This window comes from Hevea brasiliensis, chromosome 1 (genome assembly GCF_030052815.1).
Source record: "Hevea brasiliensis isolate MT/VB/25A 57/8 chromosome 1, ASM3005281v1, whole genome shotgun sequence".
NCBI lineage: Eukaryota > Viridiplantae > Streptophyta > Magnoliopsida > Malpighiales > Euphorbiaceae > Hevea > Hevea brasiliensis.
The window spans coordinates 23,519,714-23,532,571 of NC_079493.1; the positions used below are offsets into that span (position 1 = coordinate 23,519,714).

Genomic DNA, 12,858 nt, shown 5'->3' on the forward strand with positions numbered 1-12,858 from the left:
AACGGGAACGGGAATGCGATACGCCACTTAGTTAATTTTTGGGTACTTTAGGGGTAAGCTTAGTCGGTTTGCTCTTTCAGAAAGCTGTATGTTTGAATAATATTTTGGGTTCATTGAGCTTAAAATAATGACCTTTTTAAATTTTTTGTCATTACCAATCTTTTATCTTGTGCAATTTTTTATTTAATTTTGTTAGTTTTAGAAATTCAATAGGATAATAATATAAAGAAAAATCATTAAATATCAAATAAAAAAAAAACTTCAAATATAATTGCATTCCATAACACAAAATATAATTTCAAATGCAACATATATTAAGACAGTAAAACAAAATTGAAATTTAGAAAAGTTCATAAATCAATAATGTAAAAAAAAAAGCTACTTTGAATCAATTTCAGTTTTCTTTTGCTTTTTCCCTTTGTTTTTGGTGTAGTTATCTTCATCTTCTTCAATGGTCTTTGTGACATCAAAATCATCATCATCATCTAACGATCTCCATCTCATGTCCTCCAATTTTATAGCTGAATCCTCCAAATATAAATTTTCTGGATCCATATCCCATCTTTTATGAGGTCCTATCACATAACTCTCAAAGAAGCGAGATTGAAGGCGAATGTTTGAGTGAATAAACACTAATTTGTCTGTCCTTGTACAGTTTAACCTGTTTCTCTTAACATTATGAATATAAGAGTATGTACTCCAATTTCTTTCAGCTGAATAGCTACTAATTGGTTGAAATAACATCTTTTTTGCTATCTCTGTTAGTTCTAGAGTTTCAGACCCATATGTTGACCACCAATCAATTGAATCCATTGTTACAGCATCAATTTGAGCTGCTGGCATGTTGTATATCCCTTGTTTCATATGAAAAATTGCAAATTGCTCATGTAAAAGCTTTTGTTCAGCCCCATTTTCTGCTATCCTTCCAAAAGCATCCATAACACCTAAAACAACTTCTTTATCAAGATTTGGAGCGTTTGTAGGTACTTCTCTAGGAGCTGGTGTTTCTAAGTAGTGATGATCATAGAATCTGGGTGTGAGAGTAAAACCAAGACAATGCATAAGAATATTCATCTTCGCCCATCTTTCTACTATAATAGCTTCCATTTGTTCATAACTATCTTTATATTTGTTATTTGTCATTATATCATTTAATTCTCCAAGCATGCTATCCATTTTTTTCATAAATATCTCCTAGCTTTGGGCCTTCACCATCACTAAACTTAATCAACAAATACAGTGACTTAGCTATAGCTACTATATTTTCTACTTCCTCCCAAAATTCATCATCACTAATTGTTTCAGCAACTAATGCACCCATTGTCCTCATTTTCTCATCCCCATTTTTTGTCCACTACTTCCATGATTTAAGAACAATAGTGTTTGCAAGAGCCTCTCTACAAACTAACAACCTTATCAACAAGATGTAATGTGAAGCAAATCTAGTTTTTGCTACTTTTAGCAATTCCAACTTTGATTGTGTCATAAAGATGGATAATGCTTGTGTGTGATTGATAATGTATTTCACAATGCATTTTCCTCTTTTATAAGTATCATTTAACCGATTAAACTTTTGAGCAAAATCCTTGAAAATTAGGTTGAGAGTATGAACAACACAAGGAGACCAAAAAATGTGTTTATATACCTTCTCTATCTCCTTTCCTGCAGCTTTGCAATTTAATGCATTATCAATAATTATTTGAAGAACATTAGAAGGCCCTACTTCTTCAATAGCCTTGACTAAGTATTCAACTATAGCATGACCTAAAAAAAATGTTTTAGAATAATTTTACTATAATTTAATGCTCAATTTTCAACAAAAATAATTGACATTCGAAGATATATATAACCTATTTTTTTGATGCCTGAAAAGTCATCTGCATACATGAACATAGCTCCTCCACTATTAGCTGCGATAACATTGTAAGTGTCCCTGCTACATCGAAATCCTCTCCCATCATTGGATACTGCTATTCAAGAGATTATTTTTGAAGAGACTCGTCTCAGTTTGGATAAAACTCCTCAATTTGAAACTGCTCTTGCAACTATTCGATCCTCACATCAAAAATCTGGCAATCAACTCTGTAAGAATTGTAATCAAATTGGTCATGCTTTTATATATTGTCCTACTATAGAATGCAGATATTGTCATGGTTATGGTCATATTCTTAAACATTGTCCCACACGTCCTCCAAGACTAAAAGGAGGGCATTCTAAATTCAAGAATAACTCAAAGCCTGAATCTTCCTCTATCACTGTTGTTGCTGCTACTGAGGGTTCTACTGCCATCACCATGAGTGATCTTGAGGCACTATTCAAATAGGTTATCTCTTCTAATTCTCCTGCTGCCATGTCTGCCACTCTGGGTAATTCTTATTGGCTTTTTGACTCTGCATGTTGTAATCATATGACCACTAATCTTAAATTCTTGTCTTCTGCAAAACCTGTATCTTTCTTACTACCAATCCATACTGCAAATGGATTTACAAAATCAAGACCCGTTCTGATGTAGCCAAAGGGTACACTCAAGAGTATGGTATCGACTATGAAGAAACTTTTGCTCCAGTGACCCGATTAACATCTATTCGCAGTCTCTTAGCTATTGCTACAATTCGCAAATGGAATCTTTTCCAGATGGATGTCGAAAATGCTCTTCTTCATGGTGATTTAACAAAAGAGGTTTATATGCATCCTCCTCCTGGTTATCATTCTCCTCATAAGGTTTGCAAACTTCAGCAAGCCTTATATGGATTAAAACAAACCCCCAGGGCCTGGTTTGCCAAATTTAGTTCCACTCTTGCTCAACTTGGTTTTCTCTCTAATCCACATGATTCTGCATTATTCACTCACCGAATTGATAGTGGTATTGTTCTTCTGTTGCTTTATGTTGATGATATGATAATAACAGGAGATGATTCATATGGTATTTCAGAGTTACAACATTATCTCAATCAGCATTTTGAAATGAAAGACCTGGGTTCTCTCAACTATTTTTTGGGTCTTAAAGTTTCTCAAAATTCTGATGGCTATTATCTATCTCAAGCCAAGTATACATCCGACTTACTTTCTCAAGCAAGCATCACTGATAGCAAAATAGTATCAACCCCATTGGAGCTCAATTGCAAACTTACACTTCTTGATGGCACTCCTCTTAATGATCCTACTTTATATCGACAGCTTGTTGGGAGTCTTGTTTATCTCACAGTTACTCGACCTGATATTTCATATGTTGTTCATCTGGTCAGCCAGTTTATGTCTACTCCTCGCTCAACTCATTTCTTTGCAGTACTTCGAATCCTTCGTTATATCAAAGGCACTCTTTTTCATAGTTTGCACTTTTTCACTACCTCCTCCCTAGTATTATATGGCTACTTTAATGCTGATTGGGCTGGTGATCTGACAGATCGTCACTCTACAACTGGTTATTGTTTCTTCTTGGGTAATTCTCTTATCTCTTGGCATAGCAAAAAAGCAAATTGTTGTTGCACGTTCTAGCACAGAATATGAATATCGTGCTCTTGCTGATGCTACATCTGAATTACTTTGGTTACAGTGGTTATTAACTGATTTGGGTGTCACTCATTATTCTGCCATAATGCTTCATTGCGATAATAGAATTGCCATACAGATTTCTCATAATGATGTATTTCATGAGCGTACCAAACACATCGAAATTGATTGTCATTTTGCACGTCATCATGTTGCTCATGGCACCATATGTTTGATTCCTGTCTCCTCTGTCAGCCAAACCGCTGATATATTCACCAAAACGCATCCTCCCGCTCGCTTTCAGGATCTCTTAAGCAAACTCAAGTTGGTACCTATGCTACCACATTGAGTTTGAGGGGGGGGGTGTTAGCATAATTACAGTAATTAGTATGATTATAGGAGATTTGTGTAGCATAATTATAGTAATTAGCATGATTATAGGAGATTTGTGTAGCATAATTACAGCAATTATTATTCTTATCTAAATTAGCTCATATTCTCATGTATAAATAGATGTAATATCTCTGTAAATCAGATACAGACAAATACACAATCCTTTCCTTCATTACTTGCATTCTTTCTTCTAACAAACATTAATCAAAGGTCGATGTTTAACATTAGACCACCCATCAGAAACAATAGACACCCCTTGAGTATACCAAGTATCCTTGATCAGTGCTAAGTTTTTCTCTACATCTCTTTTATATTCATCTAACAATATAGTTCTTGCTTTTTCATAAAAGGGTGCTTTATATCCTTTAGGGGCATTGTTAATTGCTGTAATCATCTCACAAAATTAAGGATTTCGTAGAACATTAAAAGGAATTCCATTAGCACATAGCCCTCTCATCACTTTTAAGTCCATCGCATCCCTTTCCATCATGTTAAAAGCACTTGCTATAGGATTAGCTTTAGCAACAATTGGTTTAAAAAATCAATTATTAAAAATTGAATACTTTACTTTTAATATTAAAAAGACTAAATATATTTGACTGAAATATAATTTTTTTAAAAGTATCCACTTTTTCTTTTTAAATTTTATTATATTTTATAATTTAATAATATATTTTATTATTGTATATAATTTAATTGTATATTTTTATATGTTTTTATAAATATAATTAGAAATTTAGAATCTCTTAAAACTAATCTCTAATTATAAATAATTAATATTATTTATATAGGCATCAAGTTTCTATTGATTTCTGCTAATATGTAAATGTAATTTCTTTTTTTTATTTGTAACATGGTAATACCTGTTACTAAAGTTTTCTCATAATATGTTTTTTAGTATTAATTTTTTTAATATTATAAATAGTGTAAAAAGAGTTCAACTTATTTTAAAATTAAGTTTATAATTATTTATTCAATTAAAATAGAGAGTATTAATTATAAAAAAAATTATTTTTATTTATAAATCATTAAAATTTAAGTGATATTAAAATTTAATATTATAAATATTATGAAAAAATAAAAACAAACTAGTTAGTTCATAGTTTACCAATCATAGATGTAATAATTTATTTATTTTTAAATAAATTAATTAGTACTTTTATTCTTTATAATATTTTTAAATAATAATAATAATAATAATAATAATAATAATAATAATTTATTATATGAATTTAGTTATTTACCTTAGAAATGATAGTGGCAACGTTTTTTTTTTTTTTTTTGGAAACAAAATGCACTGGACAGCTGGAGTCAATAAAACTAGACAAAAGTGTGTTTTTTTTTTTAATAAATTAATTGCTAGATAGAGGCATAGACCCTAGAAGCTTCTTGCTCAGAAACGTGTTATGGATACAATTTGTCTCCTATTCAACTTTATCTTCATCAACGCTGATTTTTTTCCTTTCATCCCATCCTCTGCTTTTCATCCCGTCTTCTGCTTTTCATCCCGTCTTTTGCTTTTCAGTTATCAACAATTCCTGACTTCAAATTGTTTCCTTGTTGTATATTCTTGGTCGAAAGTCGAATCGAAACTCCTTCTATCCTTCATGCCTTTTTTCCCCTTTTTAAATGGTGATTTGTTGAGACCTTCACAATCCTATTGGTGAAGATTCTGTGTTCACCGCAAGCTCCCAAGTCCCAACAATGGCAGAGGCAGATTCTTCACAATGGTGATTTTGTTGGTTACGATTTGAGGCAAAAGCATTGTACCCACTGCTGAGAAGAAAAATAGAGAAAAAATCAATATTTGGATTACAATTCTTCAAATTCTTTATATTTCTTCTTCTTACTTCAATTTTCCCCTTTGATTTTCTGTTCACAGTGATGCTTAATGTTGAGTAAATGGATTCACTAGATTTGACATTTCAGAATGCGTCCCACAGCATTTTGGGATGCAAACATCCCAAGATCTGGGACTCGCGATCCGGAACGCGGTACCCAAGTGAAGGTGACGAATCTGGTAACTATGGTCATTAATATAATTTATAAAGGATAAACTTCATGCCGAATTAAGAAGAAAAAAATAATGCTAGAAAAGTAACAAAGCAACATAATTTTAAATTTTGTAGAACATTGTAATTTTTTTTTACTTTTACTCTTGAGGGTAGTTTAGAAAATGAGGATAAATGAATTTTATCATATGGAATTCAATTGAATTTTACATTTTGAGATGTGTCATGTCAAACAATGGAATTCATTTGAAATGAATTTGTTACATATTATAGAAAGAAGTATAGGAATTAAAAGGAGGCAAAGGCTGTTGTAACTGAAGGAGAGAAGCTGATGGCAGTTATAAAAGTCAATAAACAGCTGGAATTGATTAGTAAACAGGTAGAATTGATTAGATAAGCAGTTACAACTGCTAAAGTGTATAAAACAGGGGAGTTACTTTATAATAGCATAACTGAAATCTCAGAAATAATATTCTTCTTCTTTCTCTCTAATTTTCTCCCTAATTCTTCTTTCTTCCAATTCTCTTTCTTATTTCTTCCCTCTTAATTACTTATTCTTTCTTCTATTATCCTAATTTCTCTTGTTAGGGATCCAAAACCCTAGCATTTGGTATCAGAACTGGTACGTGGTGGGATTGATTCAATTGTTGATTCTTGTGAGTTCGAAATATGACTAGATCTGTAGTGGTGAGTTCTAAGATGGTCAAGATTGCTGAGCTAGAGAAGAAAATGAGAGATCTCCAAAAGGAGACTCAAGGAATAAAGGAGGCAAAGAAAACTTCTCTAGAACTTAATTCTTTCAGGGAGGAATTTCGGGCTTTCATGAGCATTACAACGGAGAAAAAAAGCAAAGAAAAAGGAAAGGAAATTTGTAGTAGTGATGAGGACAGATCTGGTGTGCCTGAAAATAGGGGGTTGTTACCCATTCCTTCTCAAGGTAGTTCTGGAAACTCTAATAATTCTTTTAGTAGTGAGGGATCAAATTATCTGCATAAGATTGAATTGATGACTTTTGATGGAAATGATCTTAGAGTTTGGATTAGGAAATATGTTAAATATTTTGATGTGTATGGAGTGCCAAAGGATAAAAAGACTGGGATTGCTAGTATGTTTTTAACTGATAAGGCAGATGCATGGTTTCATAACTGGAATAGGGAAAAGAGTCATTCCTAGGACGAATTTGAGCAGAGTATTTGTGAGAGGTTTAGGGATCAAGAGTTACAAGATATTGTTAAGGAATTTATGAATTTAAGGCAGGAGGGGACTGTGGATGAATATCAAGATGCTTTTGAGGATCTAAGGATTAGAATAAAGAAGGTTGTGCCAGATTTGGGTGAATCCTATTTTCTTTCGGAATTTATTGGGGGTTTGAAGGATGAGGTGAGACTTATGGTAAGAATGATGAAACCAACCACTCTTTCTCAAGTTATTGAGGTTGTTAGATTACAAGAGCAGCTTTTGGATAATACCAGAAGGTACAAAGGTCCTATTAAGAATTCTTATACCACTACAAGTTTTAGATCTATTTCTTACAGCAATGCTAACAATAGCAATTCTAGTAATAACTTTAGTTCTACAAATGCTAGGCAACCCAACAAAAATTCTAGACCTAATCAGCTATACTCTTACCCTCTAAGGCCACCTCTTATTAATTCTCTTCCTAAGCCAAATTTTCATTTGAATAAAATGATTACTAGCAGTACTATCCCTGTTGTTACAGCCAATTCTTCAGTTAACAAACCTTCCAATCAACCTAATTCAACCACTAAAACAACCCAAGACCTTGTTACAAGTGTGGGGAGAAGTTTGTACCTAGGCACCTATGTAAAACTAAGACTACAATGGATGTGCAGGTTAAGGAATTAGAATGGTAAAATGAGGAAGAAGGTTTGAATATGTTAGAGGAATCTCAGGAGTTGGAAAATATGGGAAAACCTATGCTATCAGTATATGCTATGGAAGGAAAGCAAGGGAATGAAACTATTAAAGTCTTGGGGAAGCATAGGAATAGACAATTGGTGATTCTTATAGACACAGAGAGTACTAACAGCTTCTTGGATAGGAAAGTTGCTGAGGAATTGAAGCTGCCAATGGTGGAAATACCAGCTGCCAATATTTCTGCTGCTAATGGGAGGAAAATTACTTGTGAACACAAAGGCAACACTTTTCTTAGCAGATGCAATCTCATCATTTCAATTTTGACTTGAAGATTCTGCAATTGGGAAGTTTTGATATGATTTTAAAGGTTGATTGGCTTAAAAGTTTTAATCCAATTTTGTTTGATTTTAAAGCTTTAAGGGTTATATTGAGTGGTGATGGGAAACCAATTGTTTTATAAGGGTTGAATGATTTCTTTTTAGGATTTGTTCTGAAATCCTGTGATACTATTTATGAATTACTACAGAAAGTAGTGGCAAATTTAGCAACACCTATTTTTTGTGTTTCAGTTTCAGAAAGTAAGCAAAAGGATTCTGTTGTTAAAGCAGTAGCAGTGGATGTGCGTGAGGGTTTACAGTAGCTATTGCAAAATTATCATAGTATCTTTAAGGAACCTCAAGGCCTTCCACCATTTAGAATCCACAATCATGCCATTCTATTAAATTCAACTTCTCAGGCCATTAATGTTAAGCCATACAGGCATCTCCATTTTCAGAAAGCTGAAATTGAAAAGTTAGTTTCTGATATACTGCAATCTCAAATCATTCAGTCTAGTACTAGCCCATATTCTTCTCCAATCCTTTTGGTGAAGAAAAAAGATGGGACATATTTGTGTTGATTATAGGAAATTGAATGATCAAACAATCAAGGATAAGTTCCCTATTCCTATTATTGATGATATATTGGATGAATTGCATGGAGCTTGTGTTTTTTCCAAGATAGACCTTAGAGTAGGGTATCATCAAATAAGAATGCATATTCCAAACATACCCAAAACTGCATTTAGAACTCACCAAGGCAATTATGAGTTTACTGTGATGCCTTTTGGGTTTACCAATGCCCCAGCAACCTTCCAAGCATTGATGAACCACATATTTCAGCCTTATTTGAGAAAGTTCATTCTGATTTTTTTTAATGATATTTTAGCAACAACTCTTATATTGAAACACATTTACAACATCTGGAAGTGGTGTTTAAGGTTTTTCAAGAGTAACAATTATATCCAAAAATGTCTAAATGTTCTTTTGGGAAGATTGAAGTGGAGTATTTGGGTCATATAATTTCAGGGGAAGGGGTAGCAACAGATCCAAAGAAAGTGCAGGCCATGATTACTTGGCCAACCCCTATTTCTGTTAAAGAATTGAGGAGTTTTTTGGGGCTCACTGGCTACTATCAAAAGTTTATAAGGAGCTATGGTAACATCAGTAAACCCTTGACTGATTTATTGAAGAAAGATGCTTTCCAATGGGGTCCAGCAGCTCAAGAAGCCTTTAATAGGCTTAAGAAGGCTATAATAACTAAAGCTCTTGTTCTTGCTTTGTCAAATTTGGCAAAAAATTTTGTTATTAAAACTGATGCTAGCAACTGGGGAATGGGTGCGGTATTGCAACAGGAGAATAAAACTTTTGGACCTAGATCGCAGACCCTATCTGTGTATGAAAAGGAGCTTTTAGCCATTACCTTTGCTATCTCTAAATGGAGACATTACTTGGAGTAAGGTTAATTCTTCATAAAGATTGACCATGAGAGTATCAAGCATCTTTTAGAGCAAACGTTACACACTAGATTACAACTGAGGGGAATTTTAAAATTATTGGGCCTTGATTATAAAATTCTCTATAAAAAAGGAGTTGAGAATTGTAACACCCCTTACCCGGTTTACAGTGTAGCCGAGCAAGGTGTACCACATTCTGTGCCGGAACACTTTATCATCTTATCTTGTCCTATCCATTATTAATCTTGTGTTCTTTTTTTTTTTTTCAAATGGGAAAATAGACGGAGTCTCCCTTATTTTATTAGCATTTGGCATATTTTACTATTCACATGTTAAAAATAATTTTCTATTTTAAAATATCTCATATCAATATTTCAATATCTCAAGTTCATATCCATTTCATATCATCAATCACTCATATAACATTTCTTGTAAAATACATTTTATTTCATTAATAAAATTCATGTACATAGTTTATAATTTATTATTGTCGACACCATATTTTGGCCGATCCCCAGAATCAATAAATTTCGAAACCGATTCCCAGCACTAAGTCTCCCTTTGCCAGCCAATCACATTTCCGATCTCTCCTCAAAAGGAATCGAATCAATACTAAGTCCCCATGTCATTTAAAGCCTCACCGACCTCTCAAACCAATTGCCAAATCTCCTGACTAGTCAATTACATTTCCGATCTTTCTTGTCAAACGAGATTCAACCAACATTAGGCCTTCGTGTCACCAGTCTTATTGCCGATCTCTCATTTAAAAGTTTGGAAATAATAAAGTCAAGGTTTCGATCCGGTTTAATGATGATCCCAATCTTAAGTCTTCAAGTCAAATTTCCAATTTTAGCCAAGTCCCGTTTAGCGTTGGTTCCCTGCCGATCTCATGCTTATTATATTTTCCGACCTCTTATACTTAGATTAACAATCACTTTTAGTTATTTTAATATGCTCAGACAATCAAGTGCTTAAGTAATTTAGAGATTTTCCGATCACATCCATTCACTGAACAAAAAGGGAATTTCATTTCATATTAAAATTTGTACAAGTCATTCAGCTGGAGGATTACCCCCAGCCTGATCTACATTTTGCTCACTTCCTCTCTCACCCTCAGCCTCCTCCTCGCTTTCCTCTTCGTCTTGGGGAGCCAGGTCGACCATCCAGGAGAAGTCCTCCTCGGGATAACGCTTCTTGAGCTCGGCCAAGAGATCCCTGTGAGCATTTACATAAGCGCCGGCCTCCCTTGTTACCGCCTCTTCCTCTTTCGCTTTGAGCTCTTCAGAGAGGTGAGCAACTTCACCGGCCCGAAGCGCCTGAACATCCTCAAGAACACGATCTCGCTCGGCCAGAACATGAGCTTGCTCGGCCAGCTTGTCCTCGTAGAACTTCATCCGCCCCTCAATTTCAGATATGTAGTTCTGAGCGGATGAGAGTTGGGATCGGAGGGAAGCCACTTCATGACCCATCTTCTCGACCTCCTTACCCAGGCGATGAGCCTTCTCCCGGACTATGTGCTGGTTCACCAAGCACTCCACGTTCAGGCTCATAGATCTGGTCAAGATGTCATCAAGATTATCCGGAGACAGCCTATCCCGATCTTCCCGAAGGCAGATGGAGGACCCCAAGACCTTAGCGAAACTCGGGTTTTCTCGAACCGTGCGGTTCTTCTCCAGCGAGTGGATCAAGACTTGGGCACCGTGGGAAAGGGACCTTACAGGAGGTTGGGAAGGACCCCCTTCCGCACTCGAAGCGACTGGTGGAGGTGGAGGCGGCTCTTCTCGGCGAGGAGGAGATCAGACCACTTCTATGACCGGCGGTCCCGAGGGTTGAGACGAGCCTCCTTGTATCTCCCTGGGATCATGACTGGACGTTTGAAGCAGCTCGAAACGTTTCATCTCCCGCACTTTCCGGGAAAACTCTCTCTTCCACTTTCGGCTCTCCTTGGAAGCTTCGCCGCTTGCCATACCTGCACAAAGAAGAGGTCAGTGAGATCGCTAAGGTCCAAAGATCTGAGATATAGAAAATACCGATGCCGAGGTCAGAGAGCTGAAGCCCCCGATCTTTGCCAGTGATCAACTCCATTGTCCAGTGATGCAGTTCGGCAGTCACTGCATCCAAACAAGAGAACTTCTCTCTGCCCGCCTGATCTTTCAGCTCCATCACCATCAGGCCTTCTTCCCTATTCAAGGTGAGGCGCTTCGGAATTAACGGGCCTTGGTGTAGCCAGCTACGAGGGAAACCCTCAAAGCCGTTCGGAATTTTGCTCCTTAGAATGAAGAAGCGATTCTTCCAATTCTTCAGGGAGGAGGGCAGATCGGTGAAAAGCCCGCAATGCGGCTTCGCCTGGAAGAACCAATACTCGTCGTCCTTTCGATGAGTTAATCTATGCAGTTCGGCGAATACCTTAGCTGTAGGACGGAATCCCTTAGCTCGGCAGAGGCCTCTGAAGGCTACTAGGATCCGCCACGAGTTCGGGTGGACTTGGGCTATGCACACTTGGTGAAATTTTAAGACTTCCTTGAAGAAGTCGTCAAGAGGGAACCGCAGCCTAGCTTTTAATTGCTCTTCGTATACTATAATAATATCGTTCTCTTCGAAGAAGTGATCGGCTCGGAGATCGCTGTGACACCGGATGAGTTCGTATGAATCAGGCTCAATGTTGTACTCCTGGCTGAACGACTGCAGGTCGGTTTCTTGCAAGATTGATGGCAGCTCGTCCATGGGAAGATTCTCTCTCCCTGAAGAAGGTACATGTCTTGATGGTGCTGCTTGCTCCCGAGATGGAACAGAGACCCTAGGAGGTTCAGGTCGCACGCTTGGTCCGACCACCTCCACTTCATCAGATGACCACGAGATCTGAACGGAAGGGGGGCTTGTTGCTCTCTGACCCTCGGCGCCGCTCATTTTCAAAGGAAATAGAGAATTTAAACTAAAAGAAAGATCAAAACCCTTACCGGAGTCTGATCGGTGTCGGAAGAACTCGAGAAAACGAGAGAATTTTAAGTTGTTCGCGAGAGGCTGAAAATGACATAAGAGAGCAATTGGCTGACCCATCCCCTATTTATACCCGTCTGAGCATTTAATGCTCACGATGTCCCAGGCGGCGCATCGGTTCGTGGGATTCGCCAGCTTTTTCTGACACGTCTCACGAATATTCCAAAATTCCATAATAAAAGAGATCGGCTAGTTACAGATTAGTGAATTAAGTCGGATGTTTGGAAGTGCGGATCGGTTAAGGGTTGTTCAGTTAGGGACCGGATCGGATAAATACTTCAGAGATCGGAAAATAATCAATGCAATAATAATAAA

At 36.3% G+C, this 12,858-nt stretch overlaps 2 protein-coding genes across 2 annotated transcripts; one reads left to right on the forward strand and one right to left on the reverse strand.

Moving 5' to 3' along the window:
• Positions 1-378: 378 nt before the first annotated feature.
• On the reverse strand, positions 379-1,143 carry LOC131183059 (uncharacterized). The gene has a single exon (XM_058152884.1). The coding sequence runs from the start codon at positions 1,141-1,143 to the stop codon at positions 379-381; it is 765 nt and encodes a 254-aa protein (XP_058008867.1).
• Positions 1,144-9,060: 7,917 nt separating this feature from the next.
• Positions 9,061-9,549, forward strand: LOC131183060 (uncharacterized mitochondrial protein AtMg00860-like). Its single transcript, XM_058152888.1, has one exon. The coding sequence runs from the start codon at positions 9,061-9,063 to the stop codon at positions 9,547-9,549; it is 489 nt and encodes a 162-aa protein (XP_058008871.1).
• The last annotated feature ends 3,309 nt before the right edge of the window (positions 9,550-12,858 follow it).

Coding starts and splice junctions, on each gene's coding strand:
- LOC131183060 (XM_058152888.1), top strand. CDS start 9,061: ATGTCTAAATGTTCTTTTGGGAAGATTGAAGTGGAGTATTTGGGTCAT.
- LOC131183059 (XM_058152884.1), bottom strand. CDS start 1,143: ATGACAAATAACAAATATAAAGATAGTTATGAACAAATGGAAGCTATT.